Source organism: Melanaphis sacchari, unplaced genomic scaffold, assembly GCF_002803265.2.
Source record: "Melanaphis sacchari strain LSU unplaced genomic scaffold, SCAv2.0 Contig28_pilon_pilon, whole genome shotgun sequence".
Classification (NCBI taxonomy): domain Eukaryota; kingdom Metazoa; phylum Arthropoda; class Insecta; order Hemiptera; family Aphididae; genus Melanaphis; species Melanaphis sacchari.
The window spans coordinates 425,341-453,210 of NW_020271162.1; the positions used below are offsets into that span (position 1 = coordinate 425,341).

The following is a 27,870-nucleotide window of genomic DNA, read 5'->3' on the forward strand; positions in this document are numbered from 1 at the left end:
CATTGTAGGTATATTTTATTGAAAAATACGTTAAATTGTTACTTATGTAAGATAAACATTTATACTTGAAATTACTACTTTAGGAACATTTGTATTAACTGTATTAATTAATATTAACTTAAGTAAAAGTAAGCGTTTATCTGACTTATACGCATTAGTGTGCGCCCTTCAAGTGACTACAATTATTTTGTTTAAGGAAAGTATAATTTATTAGATAAACAAAGTCAAACACCACGGCACACATGTCTTAAAGCCTTATACAGCAATACGTAACTATATGGTATTAAACCATGATTTTTTAGTTTATGAAATGTAATATATTTATTTATTTGAATATCCGCCTGGGTAATTATTTAAGATAATAATTTTTAGTTTAATCTTTACTTTAACTTTTCATATTGGATATAACTGAACATGATTATATGTTAACATTTTATTCTGAATCTTACGATATTAGTTTTAAAATTTAAAATTCAAAATTAACTGTTTTATTAACATTTAAAAACTTGATATTTGTTATTTGTAATATTTTATATTGATGATGTAAAGCATAGTTTTTTTCTGTTGACTAAAACTTAAATTAACTTATTGGTAACAATAAAACATGATTTAATATTAACTTTTTATTCTGAATCTAATGGTAATAGTTTCAAAGTTGTAGGTAAATTTAAAATTGAATAATATTTTTATATTTAAAAATTTTATTTTAATATATCTGTATAATTTTTATGTGAATAATGCTTTTTTTTTAATTTGAACTAAATCTTAAATTAACTAACTGTATACAACATGACAGGGGTGGACTGGAACTCACTATTCTGTAAAAAAAACTCTGTCCCTAATGTTGTGCATAATTACACCTAGTGTACAATAATAACATTTTACATCTTTTTTTTTTTTTAGTTTTTAAATTATCATTTATCGATTAAATAAAATGTATTTATAATTTTGGATATACTGTAATTTAAGTTTGATTCTTCTTAAAATGTAATATATAAATTTAAAATTAAAATTTTTCTTTCTACTGCTGAACCCGATAATAGTTTATAATAAAAGAAACTAACAAATGATATTTTAACTTTATAGTTCATACAATCATAAATAAAATACATCTGAATTATAATAATAACCAAGTAAACAAATTCAAAAATTAACTATTTGTTAACAAATAATGTTAACATGCAATAATTATTACATAAATATTATATTTAAAATAAATAATGTTATTCATAGATTATAAGATTTTATTTTAATTTGCAATTTAATACTAAAATATACTCGAAAATATATAATCAATATAATTAATGAATCGGTAGATTAAAAAAAGTATAGTATACATAGGCGGAAATTTAGTGAAATTACTGGGGGGGCTGAGTATTATATTTCTCATTGCACCTATATAGGCACTAATGTACTTAAGTCACTCGCAATTATTTATTTCAACAAAACAATTTAAAAGTTTGACATACTAAACAATTTAACCATAATACAGTACAAAAACAATAATGTGCCTTACCTTGAACATTTTATTCTGAACAGAAATTTTATCATTAAGTTATTAAATTAATTGAATTATAACCAATTTAATATTGGATGTGAAAACAAAGAAGTCAAGTATATAACATAATAAGTGTATCTAATATATTTATTTCAATACAATATATCGATTTTTATTCGAAAAAGCATTAACTATATCATTATTATTAATCTTTTTTGCTAAATCTTTTTCAATGTTTAAAATAGAAAGATCATTGAATCTATTTTCAACCATTGTTGATCGCATCCAAGTTTTTATTCGGCGCATTGCAGAAAAAGAACGTTCACAGGTGGCTGAACTTATTGGTAAAGTTAAAGCCACCTGTAGAAGTTTATATATATTTGGGTAGACATTCTTGATAATAAATGTTTTTAAATCCTCTAAGGAGATATCATCTTTTCCAGTTTTTAATGTCAAATAGTTTTTTACAACAGTAATTTCGGATTTTAAATTATAACAATTGACATCTAATAAATCCTAGAAAATAAAAAGATATACATAAGTCATAATGTGTTACTATTTATTATTAATATTAAAATGTTGTATAGTGTGAAATTAGTAAGTGTCATATCAGCCAATTCATGTATGAAAATCAGGGTATTTTAGGAGATGTTACTATGTTAGTCAATTATACAAAGTTTAAATAATGTATCAATTAACAATTACATTAATTATAGTATAGGTATACCTTATAGTGGTCAATAAAGAATTTGCTTTTTTCAATGTTCAGTTTAAAAAAGTTATCAATAGATTCAGCCATTTCCAAACTTTCTGTACAAAACCGTTTCTTCATATTGACAATAATGGAATCTAAAACTTTAAAGTATGTATTTACACGAAAATAATCTTCAGCAGTAGCATTATCAACTTCATTGGGTTCTTCGGCACCAGTAGCAGTAGTCAAAACGAAATCATTAAGTCTATTAGGTTCTCTTCTTATTCGTTTCAATCCTAAAATACAAAAATACTTATAATTTTTACTTTCTACAGACTACACCTAACTATAAAAATATTAAATAATATTTACTTTGTGTTTGAAATGGTACATTGAAATTAATGTTGTAGTCTTTAGCAAAGTCTTGGATTTCTAACCATAAATTATTAAAAGCAAGAGTAGATCTACCATTTTCAAAAGTTTGCAAAACACCCTTGATAAGAATTGCTGCTTTGCCTAGTGTTGCATTTTTTTCTTGTAGCATTTGACAAAGAATATTTATTGTAGACAATATATCTTTTAAAATAAACAAATTAACAATAAATGAGCTTGTTGACATATTTGTAAGTATACCTTGAAAAAAAAACATTTAAATATTAAAATCCAATTATTTTAAATGTTTCACACAATTTACCTAAAGCTTCATTTGCATTTCTATCAGTTTGATTGTCTATTTCTTCCTGTAAAACATTTATAATAGCTTTATAATTATGTAATATTGCTTCACAGTTTTTAAACCGACAGTTCCATCTAGTATCACTTAAGCAACCAATGTGGATACTTTTTATTCCCAACTTTTTTTGCATGTCAACAAGCATTTGGTTTTTAGTTGGATGAGAAAAATGGATATATAACCCTTCAATGGTATTGAAAACAGTCCTAGTTTCCTATACAAAAAAAAAAATATATATTTAAAACAGCTAAAACATACACTTTCAACAAATTACAATTTACCTTAACATATTTGCACATGTCGATTACTACAAGATTTATACGATGGGCCATACAATGCGTATAAATAGCATATGGAAATTTATTTTTAATTTTAACCTGAACACCATTGAACTTTCCAGACATAACATTTGCCCCATCGTAGGATTGTGCCACAATATGAAACGTGTCCATGTTATTTTTAGTAAGGTAAGCAAATATATGGACACTTAAGGATTCAGCATCTTGTTTGTCAGAAACGTCAATAAATCCCAGAAATCGTTCTACAATATTAAGGCCAACAGTATACCTTACACATAAAGACATTTTTTCTTGCTTAAAACACCTAAAATAAAAATTAAAAAATCCAGTTGGTAGGTGGTGAAAGTACTTCTCTCATTGGGTCTTGGGTTATAATCAAAATAATTTTTAAACCTTTGCTAAATTTAATTTTGTATACTTGTCATTTAAAAGTTAGATTCTTACCTAGCTTCATCACACATTATACCAAAAACTTTAGTGTCTTCAATTTCTTTTGTAATTTTATGTCTTATGTTCTCAGCACATAAATTAGCCAACTCATCTTGCACAGCATGACTAGTGTAATTGGTAGTATTTTGAAACTTTTCTGCAAATTCTGGATAGTGTTTTGCAATTAAATTGCAAATTTCTTTAAAATTTCCTGTAACAAGAATATATTATGTCTATAGGTAGTGAAAAATGTATCTGGTATTTTAAATGTTATATATTATAAAACATAATGTTTTATATATCTATTAGATAATCTTTTAGCAGTGAAAAAATTTAAATTGTAATATATGTTTAATTATTTTAGTTAGTTACCTTGATTTAGTGAGAGCCTTGATTCTTCATGTCCTCTAAACGCTAATCCTTGGCAGCTCAAAAATAATGTTATATCAACAAGAGTTTTAACATATTGGACATTTTTTTCTACGAAAAGCTTGTGGCTTGATGCTACTTGAGAGTGGACACTTCCTGTTATTGTAGTAGAAATATAAGCTTCCCATTTGGCCATGCAAGTTAAATGCTGTTTACTAGTCGAATGTCCATGCAATTTACTCTGTTTATTTCCTTTTTTTCCTCTTGACCCGGATAACTATATAAATACAATAAACATTTTTAAATATAATAAAAATAGTTAAAATATAATTAAACAAATAGGTACTTGCTTTTTTCCAGTTGTTGAATCCAATACTCGTAAACGTAAAATCATTATTATCACTTGCTATGCTAAAATTGCGACAGCAAAAACAGTAAATAGCATCACGTTTAATACTATATTCTAGCCAATTAAAGCTTGAATAATAAACGGAATTAAAACCACGGTTTTGTTTCCCAAAAACAGTTTTTGGATACGACTATAGTAGGTACAAAGTACATAAATTATAGTTATAAATGTACAATAAACTACAAACCATTTAAAATAATTTGGTTTTATACTTGCCTCAAGTACCGGACGAGATGGACCAGTCAGTAAAGTTCCTAGATCACAAGTTTCAGATACCAAATCGACACATTTTACTTTTGTAGATTCAACTGTAGTTATACTTCCTTGACTACTTAAAGAGTCGTCTGGGTCAGTATCGTCTGTGACATTAGTACAAACCGGGGCCACAATAGACGGTTTATTCACATTAAAGATCGCAAATAATTTCTTAGACATAATGGTCAATAAAAATTAAATAATTAAACTCGTTAGCCGTTAACCACTCAAATAACAAATACTGAATGTAATAAGCGGCGAAAAACAAAAATACTAGAATTCGTCAATTATGGCAACTATCAATTAACTTTATAATTAGTTAAAAATAGAATATTATTACGGAATTTCATAGTACCGGGACAACTGCTGATAAACAACCAATACGAGTATTATTACGTATTATTAATAATAGTATATTACGAAGTATAATTATTATGATCGTTCCATGTTATGACAAGTTTGTAAAATTTAATTTTTGTCATAGAATATTTTTTGTACAATTTATTTTGTGATTCATATATTAAAAATAAATTTTTCAATTAGAATAATTATTGTATATTTAGTCACATTAAAATTGTGGTGGCCAGGGGGGGCTAAGACCTGTACTTTAAACTTCTGGGGGGGCTTAGTCCCCTCTAGCCCCCCCCCCCGATTTCCGCCTATGATAGTATACTAAATTCTTCATACTTACCAACGAATATTTTGTTAAATGTGCACGTAACGATCAATACAAATGATATTTTTTTTCGTTTTAAGTCATTGGCAATAGTCTGCAAATTTAGTATTTACCAGTTTTTTTAAACGAGGCTCTTCAGCTCCGCCCTTTGGTTTTTCCCATTATGACCATTATGTATTAAGTATTTAGTATACATTTATTTAACTATTAAATTATAGCTGTACTTATTTCTACACTAAATAAACAAATTATTTCACACACGAATTTAGGTACGAACTACGAGTAGATGACAGAAATCAGAATCGCGGGGTTCGCGGGAATAACAATGCAATTTTTATCGTACTACATTTATTATAGTTTTATACTAACATAACACCATACTACCATAGCTATTAAGGCTCAATAGTCAATATTATAATAACTATAATATTGTAGGAATATGTTTCCCGGTATTCTCCGGAGGCAGTCGATTGTCGATCACTGATAGCACAACGGTCAACGATATAATATATAATACATGGACCAGAATATTACGTAATAAACAGGAAATCAAACTTGTATAAAATTGAATCTAATAATATATTACTTTAAACTTTATAGTTTACAATTTACTTAAGTACTTATAAAGTTATAAATAATATCCGTTTATAAAAATATTTTTAATACTGTATAGGTACCTAAACGTTGAGTAATTTTGTAACGGCCCGATGAATATATAATTTGACACCGTCTATACAGCATATGACTTGATTTAAAGTTAACATTTTATTCTAAATCTAATCGTAAAAGTTCAAATTTGTGAATTGAGAAATTGCTGTTAAATTAATAATAAAAATTTTGATTTTAGTATATCTGATATAATTATGATTTAAAAAATATTTTTTTACTTTAAATTTTAAATTAATATAAGTATTAGATAGACTATAAAGCATACTGCATGACATAATTTTAAGTTTAAAATTTATTTTGAATATAATGGTTAGGGTTTCAAAGTTGTGAATTCAAAACTGACTGTTTTAGACTACACGACTGTACTGGACCGATACTCATTAAAAATGAAATAAATTACTGTTGTTAAACAACTATAGAATGATAATCGTAATTGAACATGTTTATAGTATTGAACCCGATATATTTAAATTAGACTTATGTATAAACGCATATACAGACATGTATTAAAATAAAATACTGCTAAGAATTAACTTATAATTAAGTATTCAAATTCCAATACGATGCGTCAGATGCGTGGGTACATCTTGTATGATGTTGATGTTTAACACTTTCCAAGTGTCATCTGTGGCTTATATCAGTGACATCAGTAGCGGTAAAGTTAGCATACACACAAAACCTCTCAGGTCCCACTGTAGACACAGAAACATAATATGCCTGGCATATTGTACAACAGTACTCAGCATAGCAATTACCTTTTGCCCCCATAGTCATTAGTTCTAGAAAACAAAATATATTTGTTTAATATATTCTACAAGAATGCAATTTTTAAGAAATTTTGTAACATATAAAATTATTAAAAATAAAATTAATTTAATATTACTTTCACACATCTGTATGATTTTAATATGGAATGATTTATCAATCCAACACATTTACATATATAATCCATAGGTAACATAAAATTACAAAAAATATTCGTTTCTCTTATACTATGTTCATATCTCTTAGAATATATATATCATATTTGTATGTACACAATTTAAGTAGGTATATTATAAAATATTTATTAAATATATTAGTGTAATTTTAAACTGTTAGTCTTGGTTATCAGTTTTTGATATACCATTTTCGTAGCTTTAAAAACAGTAAGTAGGTGTGTATCTACTATCTAGTATTAAGTATTAGTTGTAGCACATTAAGAACTGAGAATTTTTTTTTAGTTTTTTTTTACAGAAAGGTCACCGTTCCACGTATGTGATCTATAAATATAATGCATAAAATTTATCCTTAGAAATATTATAAGTACCTACTTAAAATTGTATTTTTTCATTATTCGTTTATTGTTACTGTAAGAAAAATACATATTTGGGTATGGTATATTAGAAAGATTAAGAATATAAATAAACAGCTTTTTTATAAATAATAATTAATAAAAAATGTAAATGTATAGAAATATTTTTATTTGAATTGAAAGTATATTATTTATTGTATCTTTTTTTTTTTTTTATATATATATATTATTATTGAAATTTGAAGTCGACAAAATCTAAAACCTATAAATAAGTATTTATTTTAATGGAAATATTTAAGTAATTTCAACGATGATCCCGTTTTAGACTTCAATGATTATGAAACTACTGCCGACAGTTTCAATTGTAATAACATGTACTGTTGTACCCAATACCTAGTAAGTTTAGTTGGTCCGAGGAGTAGTAGAGACTTAGCCACATAAACTGGGTTCACTGCAGGCCCTATTTTTACGTGTACACGTGTACTACGAGTGTTCAAGTGTGCACTACTGTCTATAAAACAAAAATTAAATAAATACCAGCTACTAGAAAATATAAGTATTTCCCGAATGTTTTAATTTTAAATTATACCTACCGTATTGTAATTTCTTTCTATTAATTTTCAAACATTATTATCAGTCAAAAGTATTTTGTTGTTGTATTAAATTATTATTATACATACATGTAATACATTTATTTTTCCAAGACAGTAGTGAGACTCAAATTTCCGTTTAAAGTAGTAAAATTAAGTGTGCAGTCTGAAATTTTACAAATAATAGAGCCTGGTCACAGCAATATTTGCAGCGCCGTCGTCTGTCGATGTACGCGGTCATAATTAATTAAAATTTACATTCATCATATTCAGTAACAAAAATTATTAAACGTTTAAACTACTATCTGAATATCTAATATTTATTATTTTTAACATTTTAATAATTGTAGTTGTTTTCAAAATGCAAAAAGACCAAGTAATAGACTTTTTATTAACCAATGGTTTTAATACTTTAACGTACGAACAAAAGATCAATTGAAACTTAATCGTTCAACTCCTCATTTATTATTAATTATTATAAATGATTTCAAAATTTAATTAGTTTATGAAAAATATAAATCATTATATTCATTATATATTTATATCATTAAACACAAAACAGTATACAATATACATGTATGTGTTTACAATTATTTAGTTAATTAAATAGGCATTATTTATTAAGTATAATAAATTAATTTTACAATAAAAGGGTTTTTCTTGTTAATTTTCCTATGAAGCTTATATTACCTATAGAATTTAAATCTCCTCAGCAATTTACTCACGAGCCGCAACTGACTATTGTGTGTTCTATAAATTCGCACAAATAAAAACAATTTTTGAAAATTATCAATTAAAAAATAATAATTTCAATATAATTGAGAGATTGTATAATGTAGTAGTTATAGTATGGGAATTAAACATTAGTGTCCATAATAATTATTTGACAAGAGATTATCGTAGATATCCTTAAAATATTTTTGTGATGTGTATACTTTTAGTTATTATATATTTTATGAACTTTTAACTACAAAATAATTTGTTAATTTTCTTGATCTCTATGAAATTTAATAAAATTTTAACTTCAAACGCTTATGAAAATTTGTTATGAATTCACACTAAGCCTTTTTTGGAACATTTCTACTTTACCGGACACCCCTTTTTTTGCGATTTTTTTTTTTGAAAATCCTCATTTTCTAATGTTTTTAAAAAGTTTTTTCCAAGAAAAAAATTGGCACAAATTATTAATTCTTGAGTTATACAATTCTAGAATTTGAGTATTTTACTATTTTTTCGTAATTTATTTAAATCAATATTTTAACACTTTTTCGAGTAAACGAATTGTGGTGTAGTGGATATAACTGCGTTGTCCCAGTATCAAGTTCAATTCTCGCATCCGCAACTTACTTTTTTACACTTTTTGCCTTTAATTAATAATATTATATTCACCGATTTTACCTTTTATCGCCGATTTGCTATGAAGCACTACCTCGAGTAGCTCCACGATTAAAAAAATGCATTTCGGTTGTACTTCGAGACCAAGCAAGGCCACTCACTCGCTGCGCTCGCTCGGACATTTAAAACGAAAATATCCTTCGATTTGCTATGAAATATGGTGACTCGACATGAAGTAATCGTAACGTCAGCTGTTTGACTGTCGCTCTATCTGTTCTATAAGTTAATATCATGCTAATTACGAAAAAAGGAAAAAAAATACAAAAAATATTTTGTGCTCATAAAGGCGTTTCGAAACTTCTATATTTTAGTTAGTGTGGTAACGTGTTGCCTCAATGCTCTACAGTAAAAGCTGGACAATTTGATAAATATAACTATTTAACCAAAATATCAAACATACAAAAAATTAAAAAAAAAAATTCCAAAATTTAGGGTGCCCGGTAAAGTAGAAATATACCGAAATTGAAAATATAAACATTAGATGAAAATTTCAAATTTCTACAGTTATTCATTTTTGAATTTATATGAAAAATAAATAAAGAAATCGATTTTGACGACAACTGGTTAACGTAAAAGTTGCAGTTTTTCAATAATTAATTTTTTGTTTATCCAGAATATTATGAAAATTACTAGAAATTGTTTACTTTTGTTCCCTCATAGTACCGATTATATCCAAATTTGCTACCAGAAACCACTCCTCAAATTTTAAAATCAAACCATTTTTAATGCAGCGATCGACGTTATCATTCGCAGCATTATCACTCCCAAAGTGTTATCACCGCGAACTATTATCTACCGTCTGATTACCGCCACCGAACCATCACCAGTGACGGACGACGGTCTACTGTCTAGGCAGTTTACCTTATAGCCGATAGGTACACTTTGTACTTACTACTTAATACTTACTAGTTACTATTGTAGTTACAATTAGTTGGTTGGCGCAGCGCGTCTGCTTTTGTCGTTTCCCACTATTGAACGTCGAACGGCATTCGTCGAGAGTCCCTTTTTTTTCGCCGGCACAACGATGAATTACTTTCCCGTCACTTTTTTGTTGATGGTGGCCGCCGAGACTCTGCTGGCAGCTGTTATGTCTGGCGTAAATCATTTGACTGATGGACAAGAAATTGAAGAAAACCTCATCATTTCAAGGCGCAAGGCAATCTCCGAACATGACCACCGGACTGATTCCGCTTATGCCGGCATCTTAAGTAAGCCACACGTTACTTGTTCACTTCAATTAACCATTTACATATTTTTTAAACATATTAACATGTAATATATAATATATCTAAGAACTAAAAATGAAAATCTCAATAGGCGCCTGTTTAAAATACATGAATGAAGGCATTAGTTTTATTATTTATTGACTTTACAATTCTGATTATGATTAAATATGTTTAATAAGTAATATAAATTTGATTAAGATTTATGTTTATATAAATAAAACTATGTTCTGCATAAACATAATATATTTTTTAAAATTCTAAACAATCCGTAATCATTAGCTGAATCGCTCAAATAGGACTTTGAATCCTGATTTTATCTCCAGTACTATCAAATTCATTGTGACTGTTAAATCGTTCATCAAATTCAATATTTTTTTTATATATTTCTTAACTGCTTAAAATTTTTTCAAATAACTTTAATATGTAGTCCCAATGATCACTGTCTCCAAGGGTTATTTTAAATTAAACAAATAATAATAATATTATGTACCTACATCAGTATTATAAAATTGAATTAATTTTTTTTATATTTTCCATTAGCCGATGAGGAAGATATAGAAGAAATGAAACATTTAGAACCATCTGAAATAAAACCACGTATGAGTGCTATACTTGAAAGTATGGATATAAATAAGAATGGCTTTATCGAAAAAAAAGAACTGTTAGCAAAATTATTGGATTCTTATCGGTAATCATGAATGTACCTAATTATTTGTACTAAGATTTTTCTTTTTTTAACAAAAATCATAAACACATTAATATTTATAGATTATAATTTAGTTATAAACTAAAACCAAGCTTTACTTTTTATTAAAATATAATATGAATACAAGATTAAATTATACATTTTTTATTGTGTGGATGATACTTTTATTTAGCCTACTTTAACTATTATTAATTTTGTAGTTTTCTTTCAAGCAATTTAATACAAAATTTATTTCAAAAAATTAATTAATACTGATATGAAACCAATCAATTACTATTCAAAAACTAGTTCAAATATTATTTTATTTGGAGATTTTGACATTTTAATATGTTTTAATTGATGTTACCTATTATATTATTTAGAACATTATGACTTATGAGTTATACCAATTATCAGAAATATTTTACTTATTATTATTTAACACAAAAGTTTTGTCAAACAATCGTATTTTAAAATTGTTCATGCTCTATATATATATATATTAAGCATATTATGTTCTTTTATTTTTTAATATTTACAGGTATAAAATTTCAATTGTTAAGTTTTGAAAACTATATGTTAAATGCTGTTCTTAATTACATTTTATAGTTTATGAACACATTTGTTATTTTACCTGAACTAGATAATTTTCTAATTATATATAATTAAAATAATGAAAAGATTGAAAAAACACAGTTTATCTGCATGTTTTTGCTAAATATTTTTTTTTTACTTGTGTATGTTTAGGCTTTTTATATTTTAATTTTATAATAGGTATTGAAAATATTTAACACTATGTCACAAATAATATTTTAATTTTTTTAATTTGATTTTATCTCAATGCTTATATTACAATAACGGAAAAAATAATTTACTGTTATAGTATATGTATAACTTATGATAGATATATGAAACAATCTATTAAAACAACAAATAAGTACTTATAATTATATAGGTTTAACATAACTGTATATAATATTCTCAATTATAACATAGATAAATTTATTATTATTTATTTATAAAGCATGTAAATACAAAATTAATATGATGAAATGTAATAAATATAAAATAGGTTAATTCTAGTTTATTAACTTGTGTATAATATATTATATTTCATGATTACCTGTTTACACATTTACTAAAGTATTTATTTAAAGTAAAACATAAACAATTGACAACAATACCTATTCCAGTTACTGTATACTTTGTGTTACACGTAAATAGCATATTATTTAAAACCATAAGTAATAACTAGGAAATGGATTTATATGTAATAAAAATACAAAAATATGTACATAAGTATAAAAGTATAATTTATAAAATATGTGAAAAAAAATGTAATTAAAAAAAAAAAAAAAATACATTATATTATTTAATTATTTAATTATTAAAATGATTTTTTGTATTGAATAGTTACAATTTCTTTTAAATTATCGATTATTAAATGTCACCTATTACGTCTTAAAATATTTTTAAAACGGCTAAATAATCATTTCACATTAATGATGTAATTGGAGCATATTGGAAACGCATAATATCTGAAGGCAACAATTTCAAATTTTTAGAAGAGTATCTGCCACTCCATGTCATTGATTGTTTTAAAATCAATATAACCAGTGATTTTTTTTTAAAACAGCATGAATTTTTTTTTCAAAAATTTACCAATAAATGCCTGTTTTTGTTCACTGCAATATGGATTAAAAACGTATGAATGATGAAATGATAAAATACTTGTATGTTTAAAAATATGTAAAATAAAAGTAGCATCATTTTTATAAAAATGATTTAAATCGTGAACATTTTTATCAAATCTTAAATACATATCTTGTTTTTATAAGAATATGTATTTACATATAAATCCATTCTTTAGAAATGACTAAAAGTAAATGTTTACAAAATATATTGTTTTTTAGAAAATTATCAGCTGAAGAATCTGATGCAGAATTTTTAACTAGTGATCTTGATGAAGATGGTTATGTAACATGGAAAGAATATGTTGGTGATACTTATGGTTCAAGTGAACATTTTGATGATGAAGTAATTATTTTACAAACTATATAACAAAACAACTATCATTTTTGTTGTAAAATACATTAATTTTAACCATTGACTACAAAAAACAATCATTTTTCTAATTTTATTCTGAACCAAATTTATAATTTATTTACTCAAAGTTCCATTATTACTTTAGCAAAGTAATAAAAATATAAATATGAAAATTTTCTATTATATAATTTAATACTTTAACTTTAAATAGATCGATTAATTTGAACTTTTGCTCATTGTTGATTAAGTAAAGAATCAAATTTATAATTATTAAACAAAACATACTATCAAAATATTTCACATTTTTAATTTTTAGTAAGAATATTATGACAACTTAATATAATATGCCTATGCTTTAAATTATTAAACATGATTAAAAAAAAAAACATAAATTTTAAATAATACTACTATTATTACTTAAAAACTTAACTAATCATATGGTTTTTATTTAGAATGCAGAAGATGAAAAACAAATATTTTTTGCTGCTGATGTCAATAAAGATGGTCACTTAAATAAAGAAGAATTTCGCTATTTTTATACTCCTGAAGATTACCCACACATGCAATCTATAATTTTGCTTGGTGTAATGAATCGATTTGACACTGATAAGGACGAAAAAATCACATTTGATGAGTTTATAGGGGATAGAAGTTAGATAATTTAACTTAATACTGTTTATTTATTTTTAATTGAATAAAAATGAAAAATTCTTTACACTCTAATTTTAATACATTTTAGGAACAGACCATACTGAAGAATGGCTTCAGGAAGAAAAAACTAAATTCATTGAAGAGCTCGATATTAACAAAGATGGAGTATTAGATAAAGACGAAGTGCATAATTGGGCATCACCAAACAATAAGTAAAAATTTAAATAATATTATGGTTATGTATCTCAATTATCTAATAACTACCATTCAAGTATATATTTTAACATGCAACTGTTAAAAGTAAATATTTTTGGTTTTCAAAATATAAATATTATTATTGATATTAAATTATATAATATATATATAACGTTGAACTAAAATATAATTTTTAAATATTTAATTTTGAATTCGAACACCTTGTATATATAATTTTAAAATTATAGTATGAAACAGATGATTAACAAATCAAATATACAATACATAATATATTTTTAATTTTACAGCATGATTGCAGAAACTGAAGCAGATGTTTTAATTATGAAAGCAGATAAGAACCACGATGGTGTACTAAGCTTTGATGAAATACTGGATAATTATTATACGTTTATTTCTCCAGAAAGTGAGACATATTACATATTTAAAGATGAGCTTTAAAAATACCATCTTTGAGAATTTTAGACATTTATTTTATGCAGTTGGTGTCATTTGATTTGTGAAAGTGTGTTTAACAAATTCATATGTAAATTGATTACTTTGTAATAATTAATCAATATAATAATTCAACTATTTAGTTACGTCTAATCAAATAAATACGACTATGTATTAGGTTGTATAGAAACTCATCTTGCCTGTTGTTTGTACGGTAAAAATATTTAATATATTATTCATGCCACAATATAATAATTTATATACTAAACAATTTTTTTTTAAAAGACATTCATATTTCAGTCAAATATTATTTTTATTATGTTATTGGTTATCTTATTATTTAAATTTTTTTTTTTTTATCAAGTTTTTCAAAAGTAACTTATAATTAGAGTTTAGAAGTTACAGGAGTTACATATTGTTCAGTATGCTCTCAATTTATAGAAAACTAAGCTAGAAATTCGAGCTATACTATGTTGAGTTTAAAAATTGAAAATTAAAAATACATATTTTGCATATTTCATTGATTTTAAAGAAAAAAGTGCAAATGTCTTTATTTTCATAAGCTTATCATGCGTTTTTAATAGTTTCTAAAAAAAATTGATTTTTATTCTTTCTTAAATTTTATTTTAAATAATTTTAATTTATTTTTCAATAATATAATTTTTTTTTATATATATTAATAAAATAGTAATTAATATGTATTAACAATAGTCAATAAACAATAATTAATACCGTCTCTTTTATATGTTATTGAATAATTTAAAACATATTTATGAAATTATTTTTGCATATTTTTAATTTTTTCATATATATTTTATAAATTTTTCGTGCATATTCTGTCTTTTTTAGCTCCTATAATTTTTGAACCCTACTTATAAGAATTGATTATGATTTAATATATAACAGAATTTCTTTTGAATATTATTTATTTATATTTGTATACATTATATTTTTTTAATTTTAACTAATTAAAAAAATACTGTAAACAATAAAAATAATACAAAAATTGATAAAAACATGGATGTCTTAATTATTAAATTAAAATCATTTTTAATTTATTGTAATAATTTACAAACAATTTAATCATACATTTCTAGTTGATATTTGTATAAATTATATTATACTATTAAAACTGACATTATAATTATATAAAAGCCATATAAGTATTTTCTTCTTTGTCTTTAATTAAATTTTATGTTGTTCACTATTTATTTTGTACACTGATTTCCTAACCATTTAAATTATAAACATATAATTTGATACCTTACTATTTTTATTGTTCCTTAAAGAATTGAAAATGAGCATTTTAAAATGACTGATTAAATATTTTAAAATATAAAAATTGATATTAGCTTATGGCATTTAACCAGAGTTAGTGTATGAGTTATAAATTGTTTTTAGTACTATTTTGTTTAATGAAATTAATGGTAGTTATTCGTAAATTATAGTTGTAAAATTAATGAATAGCTAAAATTATTAAACTCATAAATATAATACATTATTCAATATATATTTTATGTTTCTTTTCATGAAATTTAATTTAATCATTGCCTATTTTTTGTAATTGAGTCAAAATAAATATAAGTATTATATTGTTAATATTAATTTTTGTCTTTTATTCATTGTGTCACTAAATAATATATTATAATCAAAATATTTTTAAATGTTATAACTTACAACCTTAGCTATTCTTAATTTTTAATTACTAATAATCAAAATACTATTTAACTTGGAGATTGTTTTTATTGGTTTCATGTTTTTTTTTCATCATTAATTAGTTATATTAATTATTTGTTTTACCTAAATGTTGCAGTATTGTGTTCTATCTTGCTTAAGACTATGTTATTATTGTACTTTGAAAAAAATTTCATTTAGTATATTTCTTATCTGTAAAATTACACTAAACAAGTATATAAATAATCAAAATGATTGTATTTTTTTTTTTTTTTTTTTTACTGTTTAAATATATGTATATTTTTCATTGTAGCTTGCAAATATTTTTAATTACTAATTAGTTTTGATGTAAAGTTTTATATTGTTTTTATTTTCCATAATTTTTAATTTAATTGATTACAATATTGTTTTCAGTTAATAACATAACAAAAATTATTCTAAACCTACCTGATTAAGTTACTAGAACAAATGAGTTTATTCCCTTTTTTTTATAATGTTTGAGTATGGAAACAATTTCAATTTAATATGATTAATTATTATTTGATATAAAATAAAATAACTCATAACTCATAACCAATGATTAATAAAAAACCAAAATTTCTTCTTCAAACTCATTCATTTTTTCATCAAATTGACTTAAAAAGTTATTAAACTATGGGTTAAACGTATAAAGAAAAATATAATACAGCTATTAAAATAATAATTAAATAGCTTGATTTTAAAATGTAATGTTATTTGAATTAATAAACCTATTAAACTTAATATTAGATATAGTATGTATTGAATATTTTTATTTTATTTTTTTTTTTTATCATTCTTACCAAAGTTAACCAATTAGTAATAATTTAAATATTAGGTTAAGTTTTAAAATTAAATTTACTCACATAATCAACTTTATTAAATTGTAAAATTGTACCAATTCCTTTTAGGTATATTAATACTTATATTTAATAGTAACGAGTAACATTTTTAATTTATTTTTGGATTATTCTTTTTTCATAATATTCATTATTCACATAAACATTTTTTTTCTTTCTGTATTTGTTCATTGAAACGGCCTCTAGGTCTTTGTCAATGCTTATCACAAGTGAATAGTAGGGAGATCATGTGATTTATTTATCTTTGTATATATCAATGTATGTATTATAAACATAACTTAATTTTTTTTTGTCATGTTTGATGATCTAACTAAAAAGACAGCTAAAATAGTCCCTTATATTATCATTATTTGAACATTAATAATAAATAGCCTTTGTTGAATTTTTCATCATCAACATTGCGTTAAGTGAAACCTGTAATCAATTCAAAAGTCATGTATTATGACTGTGGTCCGTAATTGTGTTTAATCTAAAAGTTCAAGTATTTAGAGACCCAACTCAGGTAAACTTAAATTAAGATTGTGAAGTACTTTGAAATATACTTTAAATTCTTAAAATGTCTTTCTGTTGACAAAATATTTCAGTTAAAAAATCTTTAAATATTTTTATTTTTTACTGATGTATGTTTGTGACTGTTCAATGCTGCAGGTTTCAACTTCTATTTTACATCTTAGTAAACATTAAATATGCATCATATTCCATAGCCTAGTTTGACTTGTTTATTGGTTTACTCAAACCAATAAATGTTTAAATTTATTTTTAATATAAACATAATATGACACCATATATTATAATTACATATATACTTATTAAAAGACATTATAACAGCTGATCCATTTGTCCATCCGCTTCCTTTGTTAAAAATCTAAGCTGCTCATGTTAGTAAAATGTATACAATCAAACCTTATCATTTTTATTTCATTAATTAGATCTGGTTAGGTTAATAATTAATAAAATATTTAGGAATAAAATATCCATAAATATTATCTATTGAAAAATTTTAAACTGTTCGAAACATAATCCTTGAAAGCCTATAATTTGAAATACTCTATAGCTAAAAAAAAAATATTTTATAATATGAAAACAAAAATTTAAAGAATTAAGTAAGCACACTTGTTATTTAATTTTTTTTTTTTATGCTAATAAAATAACAGGCTGCGGGCGCTAGCTATCTATACTCATTTTTTAGTGCAATTATCATAGCCATAATAGTTAATTTATTTATACTAATGACTATATATTCACATACATAGATGATAAAAGATTTTATTTTTTAAATTTGCAAGCTTATGAGTTTTTAGTACCTATTAATTATTATTATATGTGTTGTGTTAACTTTTGCTTTTCTGGAAATTATTTATTTAATTTTCACATTTTTTTTTAATAATAACATACTATATAAATTTATTTGTATCTACTAAATTAATTACCTACTAGAATGAATAATTATCTTTCATAAATAGTTTTTAGTTAAAGTTTAATCGAGCTTAATAGTTGGAGACGTTGAAGTAGTTGAAAATTGAGTGTGATCAACTTATTTTTATTATTAATAATTTAATAGGTTTTCATTGTCATGTTATATATATATATATATATATTATGTTTAGGTATACTTACTCACATAAATTATGAAAATTTTGAATGTGTTTCAAGAAAATGTGTGAATGTTAATATTAATGTTTAATGATTAACTTCAACTTCAAGAAATTGATAAAATTTTTATACATTTTGGAATTTTACGAAACAGATTGGATCATTGTATATTTAAATAAGATTTATTATAATATGTATTGGTATGTTTTTGAAGCATTCTTTTATAAATTTGGCTAAGTAATAATGTTCAAAATTCATCTTGCACCGATAAACATTGTTTATTTTATAATCTGGTGAAATAGCTAATGAATGCATTTATTTTATAATGATGTATTTTTTTTATGTTTGTATACATGAAAAGTAATTAAAAAATCTTTGATTTTCAACTTTAAAGATGTTTTTGATAGCAAATTGAATCTAGTTTTGTTTTTAAAGAGATCAAACTTTTAAAAATAATTGAAAATAAACAAATAAAAAATTAATCAAAAACAGACATTTTTAGGCAAATAAGGCAAAGTCAGTTTTTGGCAACATTGATTTTTTTCTTTATTGTACACCAAAAAAAAAAAAAAAAAATTAATAGCCGTAGATAGTTGTAATTTTTACCCAATTACATTTCTTTCAATATTTACATTTCTTATATATAGTAGGTAGGTATAATCTAAATATCATGTCATAAAGATATAATAATGTTCTTAATTTTAATTTTATAAAATCAGTAGGTAACTTTATTTTTAAAATTATGAGAAAATGTTATGGATTTATTTTAAAGTAAGATTAGGTAACAAAAACTATTTAAGCTTACATAAAAACTAAAAAATACCTGTACTTAATTTTCTTTAATAATATAATTTATAAGATTGCTTAAATTAATGATAGTTTGTAAAGTATTAATAAATTCAATAAATGTATTGCATATTTTAATACATTAATACCTATATTTAAACAAAATCAAATGCATATTTTAATATTTGATATTATATATTAGTCTTATCTTACCTCTAATAACCTCATATGCATGTATTATATAGGTATTTAATTTTTATATAATATTATAACTAATAATTTGAGATTCAGTTTGTATGATTTTTGTGAAATGATAAAATTGCTTGTATGTATATTTATTTTCCAGCTTAATTTTTAAAATTGTACCAAGCGGTGATCTCGTTGGACACTAATAATAATATTGTTGTATAAAGAACTATGAAATTGAATTAGCTGGTACTACCTACCTACTTTATATTATGGTGGAGAATTCGATAGTGTAAATAAAAAAAAAAATTAGCAACTGTTGAATTCTCTAATTAAGACCTCTACCTGTCGGCTATCATCTTGTAGCTATCTAACGATTATTTTAATTAGTGCTGGATCTAACCTATTTAATTTATTTTTTCCTTTATCTTCTACCTACAGTCGCGTAACTCAAATGTTATTCTTACCTATATGACTTTATTATTTAATACTTTCTTCTGCTTCAGTAATACCTTTATTGAAAACATGGTAATTAGTCAAATAGGTATGAATTGCTCGTCTATATTTTCATATACATAATACTGCAGTAAATTGTAATATGTCATATTATTATAGCCATATAGCTATATAGGTAATTGAAATAAATATTGTTCCTGTAGACTGCAGTCGTAAAGTTAACAAAAGAAGGTTACATGCAGTACCTAACACTAAATATACAAATACAGAAATCCAATATTAGTACTGTGAATTAATTTATACTGGAGATTGGAAGTTTTACTTCATCATAATAACTAAAAATATACACATACTCGTATGCGTATGCATATATATATTTAAGTAATACACTAATAATATGTACATATAAATAAGTAGTTATATAGGTGCATACTATATTGATACAATAATTATTGTACCTATTGAATTTGCATTAGTAAACATATTATAAGTATCTATCGTCATTATAGTATTATGTTATGTATTTTTATTATTATTTATACCTGTAAGATTAACTATACAATAAAATATTACATTAAAATAGATATAGGCAGGTTATTGTTTACCATTAATAAAATAACTACCTATCTAATAAGTTTAATTTGTTTAAAAATTAATTTAATTTAAAACTTTCAATGAGTCATATTATATCCTTGAAATTATAATAATAATAATTTTAAAACACTAAAATAGTAACGCTTATTAAGTAATAACACAATTTATCTTAGTAAATACAAGGTAATACAATTTAAGAATTAAAAAACGTAAGTATAATATGCTCAAGTTACATAGAAAACTACACGTCCTACAACTAACATAGGTAATTTTTTTTTTATGATAATTATATATTATTTAATTCAAGACTATTTTTAATCATTACAAATTGTTATAATATATGTAGGTATATTTATAATTAAATAAGTAAAATATTATTCAATTTTGTATATACACTAAATCACTTAGGTAAATAATTAAACTTGATTAATATTCATATATCCATTATTTAACCAAATCTACGCAATTTTGAGTTATAAAATTATACTAATTATCGAAGAACTCATTACCAGTGCGTTATATTATATTTTTATGTATTGACTAACGACTAATAAGTAATGACTAGGGCTAAGATTTTGATGCAAAGGCATCTTTTTTCTGATGTTTTGAAACGTTGGTCTGTAAGTATGAAATGTGTTTTGGGTGATACTAATTATTTTAAGGTATTTATTTTTTTTGCATTTTTTGATAATTTTAGTGTATTTTCTTAGTTTTTATAGCATTTTCACAATTTGTTCATAAAATGAACAAAAATTGTTGGGATTAACAAGAGACTTTCGGCAAACTGCTGACGGTACGAATAATAAATTATTTAGCACAACAGGTTATCGTCGATAACATTTTTTTTTTTTAATTATTATTTTAGAATGAATGATTAAAAAAACAAAAGTACAATAGAACTAAACAAGTAATAACAAATAATTATACTATTAAAAAAAAAATACACCACTGAAGTATCATTAAAAAATTATTGAATTTTTGTAGTGCATTTTTTTTAGTTTTTAAGTCATTTTTGCATTTTTAATAGCACTTTTGAGATTTTTTAGGGCATTAAAACCTTATTAATGATCTTCGTATATTTTCATAAATTTAAGTGATGATAACTCCAATCATATTATCTTAATAAGAGGAGATTAATTTTGTTTAATATACCAATATAATGTTATGTATAGAGTTCAGGATTTATTACTCTTATGAAATTGTTGGAAATATGTATGCATGCAATTATGAGTCTAATTTTTTTTAATAGCATTAAAAATTTAGATTTATTAAATTTAAGTTTTTGCAATGTTTAAAAAGTAAAAACGTATAATTTTTATTAATAGGATTTCACAACAAAATTACTTATATGCGTAAATTATATTATTACGTTAAAAGTTTTTTGTTAGATAAATATATTCTTAATGTACCTACAAAGTACAAATTATCATTTTTTATTAAAATCACAATTTTTATAATATTTGCGAACATTTAAATTTAGTATTATCAGTCATAATAATACACAATAATATTTTCATTGAAATCAAATAATAATAAAAACAAATTTAAATATTATATTATAATTTACAAGTAATTGCAAATTACATTTTTGTTTAATTTCAAAATGAATAAATATTTGAACTATTTTCTGTATATTTAATAATTATATTAGAGTTAAAAAAGTTAGAAAAATAAATAATTACTTAAAAAATTTTTAATACCAGTAATATTTAAAATACATATTATTGATTTATTCTATTTCTAACTTTCAAATTCGTTGATGACTGTAGAGTTCGATAAAATTTGAATTTTGTGGTTACGAAAATACAATGGTGTCCTTAAGTATATTTATAAATCCATTACAGACATTTTTCTATAACTATTTTTATATTGCAAATTTTTTATTAGTGTTTCTTCATATACCCAAAATATAAAGATTAAATTAAATCAATCATTATATTTTATTGAATTGTAAAATTATAGGTTATAATACCTATACCTACTGATTAATTTACATAACATGTTTATAAGTAGAAGTAATACACGCATTAGGCATAATGAAATCCTCAATATTTTTATATAACAAGTAAGTTATATATTATAATATATTGTTATATTATTGTATTTTTAAAATACTAATTTTAATATTTTCAAAAATAGTAACGTATTATATTTTAATAATTTGTGTTCACGATGTACATACAATTTTAAATTTGCAATGAACATTTATAAAATCAAAACTTATTAATATTCTTATTTATAATCTTATATAATAAAACGTATTAAATAAAATAATAATAAATTTGTGTATATGCCCATTTTATTAGTACCTATATATTTATTAAATGCAGTGAACAAGATTTAATTTCAGAAAAGATACCTACTAATAAGTTTGTATACATTTTTTACTTACATACATATAAATCAGTAAATTAGCGTGTGCGATCGTTAGTTTATAAACCGTATAAAAGTATTCGTAAAAAAGTTTAAATCACAAATTATTGTAAATATTAACTTATCTACATTTTATTAATTCAATGAAAAAATCTCAAATTATTATATGTTGTTTAATGTTGTTTACCATGCAAATGCGTGATTAATGTAATATAATAATTAATAACATACTATATGAATAGTTAATTTAAAAACACGATTTATGATTCTCGTGTAACATGAATTATGAATAACTGAATATATTATATTAGTAGCAGATACTCATTACTATATACCACAGAGAAGCATTGAATAAATATAGACTCTTACAATCTACTCGATATTTATTTTATATTATTTAATAAATATTAATCAATGACAAAAGTATTTATAGGTTTATACTATATAATTTATAAAATATATATTTTATAGACTTATTGTAGATTATTACATATTATGTTTATATAATATATTATATAAATACTTTAGGTATTTTTTTTTTTTTTTTTAAATATTAAACGATAAACTATTATTGTTGTAGTGCAGGGTACAATATGTCAATAGGATTTCAGTCGAGTCGGATAAAAAATTTTTTTTTTAAATAATACGAAACAAACGTTTTTTTAATTTAAAACTTTGTTTATTTTGTGATGTTTTAAATAATTTATATATATATATATATATTATAACAACACTTTATTACAAGTTTAATAGATTAATATACGTTATAAAGTAACATCATACTTATATTATCTACACCATGATTGTACACACTATGATACTGTTTTCTGCAAATAAAATGTATATTTCATAAAAATATGAGCAATTTTATTTACATTTTTAAACGTTTTAATAAACTTGTATGTATTAAATTTTTTAAACAAAACCATTTGTTTAAAATACACTCCAACACTGATCCTATACCTATAGTAGTATATAACTCTATATTTGTCTAGAGTTAATTACCTAATTTAGAGATCTGAGAAAAATGTATACGTATTTTTTTTTAAATGTGTAGGTATTTTATTTTTTATTAAATTCGATCATTTTGTGATCTTTTTGAGCGATTTTAATATATATATATATATTTAAAACATTTATAGAAAATAAAATATTAAAACTATTTTAATATAGTAATATAAGTAATTGATGAAACTCCAAAGTTAATAGTTACATGTTAGTTTAACAATTTTAATTACTTACTAAGTTTTTTATTAACCACAATAATATAGGTATTATTTTTATGATTTAATATCTAACATGTTTTACTTTTTTTACTTAAATTTTTATAGTAAATTTTTTCAAATTAATTTTTTATAAACCTACTAATTATTTATAAAATTTAAGTAGAAGGTGGGAAATATTTACATTATTATAGTTAGAAAAAAACATTATCAGTGTTTGTGTTAAAATTTTGGAGTATGCATTTGATATATTTAAAAAAATAACTGATATTTTAATTAGTTTTAATTAGTTAATTTTATGTATATATATTTATTATGTACAATATTTATCACTTCTATATTATAAAGTTTATAAATATATAATATATACTATGCAGATTAGGTACCTCAACCTACCAAACGTATATAATATTACTTATTGACGTATAGTCGAATAAATATAGTTTTTGTTATAATTTAAAAATACTGTATTACATAATATTATTTTGTGTGTTAAACTATAAATAACTATTTAATATAAATTAATAAAGAAGGTTTTTTCCTAGGAAATGAAAATTAATAAGATATGAATATCATTCATTTAATTAATAATATTTCATTCGTATACATTAAAATTCATTTAAATACAGAGACAATATTATGACATTATAATTTATAATTTTATTTAAATATGACGAGTAAAATTATTGTTGCTAACATTAAGTAAATTGTAATATTTGAATAATGTTCGTTTTTATTATTGGAATATACTATAATAATAAAATAAGAGCAAGACGATTTTTTTTGTATTTTAATAGATAAATAGTTAGTAGTTACCTACTAAGATATTAATATAATTACATCCTATACTAAAAGTCAAAATATTTAACACATCATTAAATAATTATAATTGTGTTTACGTTGGACAATAATTTTTACGTGTTAGTAGTTTGTTCATTCGTTAAAATATAATACAATATAGTATGGAATATATTGTGTCCATATAGTTAATTTCATATATATTCTCGTGTAAGACATTTAAAAAATCCAGTTTCTGTTTATCATTTTTTGGGTCACAAAAGTTGATTTTTTTACATGACCGACCTGTAAAAAAAAAAAATAATGATATCCTACGCATTATATAAGATTTACGTATACAACTATCAGAAAATGTGTTAAATTTAATTCAATATAATTATTATATTAGGTAGTACAATTTTCAATTATTACGGCGATTAGAAATTTTTTGGAAAAAAAATATAGGTAGGTATAACTGTTTGTCATAAATCAAGTTTAATAATTTACAATACTAATGCATGTATAATGAAAACAATTGAAATTAACACAAATTATACACCGTTTACTGTAATTTGTAATGGAAGTTTTTAGTTAAAATTTAATGATGAATAATTATTTTATAAGAATAATAATTCTGAGACTCAGAGCCTCTATATCAGTTATAATTTCTAAGGATATTTTTTAATTTAATAGCATAACTATAAGACTATTATATTGACAAGTTAATGTCAATATAATTTTAACTTAAAATGTCTTTAAAAATAACTGTGTCTATTCGATATTTTTAAGTTACTATAAGAATAACTTATAAAAAACCTTTTATTATATTTTTAAGATTTTTACTAGGAAAAAACATCGGTTTGAATTTTTGAAAAAAGTAAGTAATTTAAAATATTTATGCCTAAGCAGCGAAAAAATAAATATTTAAGATCTTTTAAAAATTACATAATAATTAGAAAATGTATTCTCTTATTGTTATTATAGTTTAAATTTCAATAAAACAAAAAAAAAATTAATTTTTTAAAAAACAGATGTTACATAAATATTTTCATTTTTTGTGTTATCTTTTTAGATTTTTTTAGATTTTTTTGAAAATTAATGTGAATTTTTATTGTTGATTACTCGAAATCTAGATTTAACTATATATACCAGAAACAAGCTTCAAAGTTGAAAATTGAAGCATTTTTTTTTTATAAAAAAGTATATATTATGACAAACAAAATAAAAATCCACTAACACGTAAAACCAATACATTAATTACTTAGCTCGGAAACTAAAATTAAATAATATGTATAATATGACTTTTTTATTAGTGATTAATAGGTTAGTGTTTTAAGAATAAAAAAACACCAATAGAATATGAAATACTTTGTGAGGTTATAACTTTTATTATCATATTATTATTTATAATTTATTATTATAATTATTAAAAAAATATATTATTTATAGATTATTTTTAATTAATTAATTAATTGAATTGAAGCTATAGTCAAATATACATATGGTTATATGGATTAATATTATTAACTATGAATATTTATATTAAAATAAGTCATAGATCTGCGTATATATGTTGGTGTAAACACAAGTTATAAAACTTGTCCATGTAAAGTGTATTACTTTAAGTTATTGTTATTTTTATTCTAAAGCATAATACAAAGTTAGAACTCATACAGCTTGCTACCATACATATAATATATTTGTTAGTATGTATTATATTTTCATATAAATTTATTGAAAATATATAAAGTAATTAAAAATTGCAAAATGTAGAAAATTTTAATTACCTATGTATATTTACATAATAATTAATATAAATTCTTATTAATACCAACGAAATAATTATTCTGATAATTAAATAAAATATATTGAAATATCACACTAAAATAATGCAGCTACAACATATTATATATAAGTACTTTATACTGCTAAATTTAATTTGTAAATGAGACTATATAAACTCCATTGCCCAATGTTCTCATCGTCAAAAAAAACTAGCCTGTGAAAAACAATTAAAAATTATCATTGTAATAAAAAAATTTTCTTAGTGATCCAATTTATTCAAAAATTATCATTTTTTTTTTTTTTTTAATGAGCATGATAAAATTTTTATCAAATTGTTCACATTAATTTTCAATGAAGTATTCCTCTATAAACCCTAATGAAAATCAAATGAATTTTATATTTATGTAAACTAATTTTACTTCTTCAGAAAATGTTTTATAAAAACTAATTAAAAAAAAAAAAAATCATTATAATAACAGTAATTTTCTTAAACCCATTATAATATTATTTATATGTATATGATACGAGTATATTAATCAATTGCATCAAAAAATAATAATTATTAGGTAGCATATTATGAATAAAATAAAACTAATAGTAGAGTTATAAATTAAATTAACCATTGAATTTAAGGTTAAAATTGTCCAATACCGATATAATATATATCATTACTAGAACTATAATTTTGATGAATTTCGCATTTTTTTTTAAGTGCTATACAGTTCAAACCAAAAACTAAATTTGTTTTGTGATATAACAATTTAAAAAGTATAATTCTTATTTTGCATTTTCTGTGTTGAATGCATTTTATTGCATTTTTAAGGTCATTTTTTACAAATATTACGTTAATTTTGTGTAATAAACTCATTTTTGTTTATATTAAGATTTTTTTTATATGTGTTGTATAGGTAATCCTAATTACCTACTCCAGTCCATTGATATTGAAAAAGTATTAAAGTTAATTTTCAACTCAAATTAG

The 27,870-nt window shown here is 22.7% G+C and overlaps 3 protein-coding genes across 3 annotated transcripts; 1 reads left to right on the plus strand and 2 right to left on the minus strand.

Annotated features, from left to right (window-relative positions):
* Positions 1-1,645: 1,645 nt before the first annotated feature.
* Positions 1,646-4,291, minus strand: LOC112595653 (zinc finger MYM-type protein 1-like). The gene is made up of 7 exons (XM_025340936.1): positions 4,026-4,291; positions 3,669-3,864; positions 3,207-3,528; positions 2,887-3,139; positions 2,565-2,825; positions 2,226-2,488; positions 1,646-2,014 (listed from the first exon to the last, which is right to left on the minus strand). The coding sequence occupies exons 1-7, from the start codon at positions 4,216-4,218 to the stop codon at positions 1,646-1,648; spliced, it is 1,857 nt and encodes a 618-aa protein (XP_025196721.1). The 5' UTR covers positions 4,219-4,291.
* LOC112595601 lies at positions 4,268-4,873 on the minus strand. Its single transcript, XM_025340867.1, has 3 exons — positions 4,648-4,873; positions 4,369-4,561; positions 4,268-4,299 (listed from the first exon to the last, which is right to left on the minus strand). Exons 1-3 carry the CDS (start codon positions 4,864-4,866, stop codon positions 4,268-4,270), a joined length of 444 nt encoding a protein of 147 aa, XP_025196652.1. The 5' UTR covers positions 4,867-4,873.
* Positions 4,874-10,128: 5,255 nt separating this feature from the next.
* Positions 10,129-14,831, plus strand: LOC112595632 (calumenin-A-like). The gene is made up of 6 exons (XM_025340911.1): positions 10,129-10,518; positions 11,077-11,224; positions 13,135-13,258; positions 13,720-13,918; positions 14,007-14,130; positions 14,422-14,831. The coding sequence occupies exons 1-6, from the start codon at positions 10,335-10,337 to the stop codon at positions 14,570-14,572; spliced, it is 930 nt and encodes a 309-aa protein (XP_025196696.1). The 5' UTR covers positions 10,129-10,334; the 3' UTR covers positions 14,573-14,831.
* The last annotated feature ends 13,039 nt before the right edge of the window (positions 14,832-27,870 follow it).

Coding starts and splice junctions, on each gene's coding strand:
- LOC112595653 (XM_025340936.1), bottom strand. CDS start 4,218: ATGGCCAAATGGGAAGCTTATATTTCTACTACAATAACAGGAAGTGTC. Junction 3,140..3,206: donor ACATGTGCAAATATGTTAAG/GTAAATTGTAAT, acceptor TTTTTTGTATAG/GAAACTAGGACTGTTTTCAA. Junction 2,015..2,225: donor TCTTTATTGACCACTATAAG/GTATACCTATAC, acceptor TTTATTTTCTAG/GATTTATTAGATGTCAATTG.
- LOC112595601 (XM_025340867.1), bottom strand. CDS start 4,866: ATGTCTAAGAAATTATTTGCGATCTTTAATGTGAATAAACCGTCTATT. Junction 4,562..4,647: donor CATCTCGTCCGGTACTTGAG/GCAAGTATAAAA, acceptor TACCTACTATAG/TCGTATCCAAAAACTGTTTT. Junction 4,300..4,368: donor CAACAACTGGAAAAAAGCAA/GTACCTATTTGT, acceptor GTATTTATATAG/TTATCCGGGTCAAGAGGAAA.
- LOC112595632 (XM_025340911.1), top strand. CDS start 10,335: ATGAATTACTTTCCCGTCACTTTTTTGTTGATGGTGGCCGCCGAGACT. Junction 11,225..13,134: donor AAATTATTGGATTCTTATCG/GTAATCATGAAT, acceptor ATTGTTTTTTAG/AAAATTATCAGCTGAAGAAT. Junction 13,919..14,006: donor TGAGTTTATAGGGGATAGAA/GTTAGATAATTT, acceptor AATACATTTTAG/GAACAGACCATACTGAAGAA.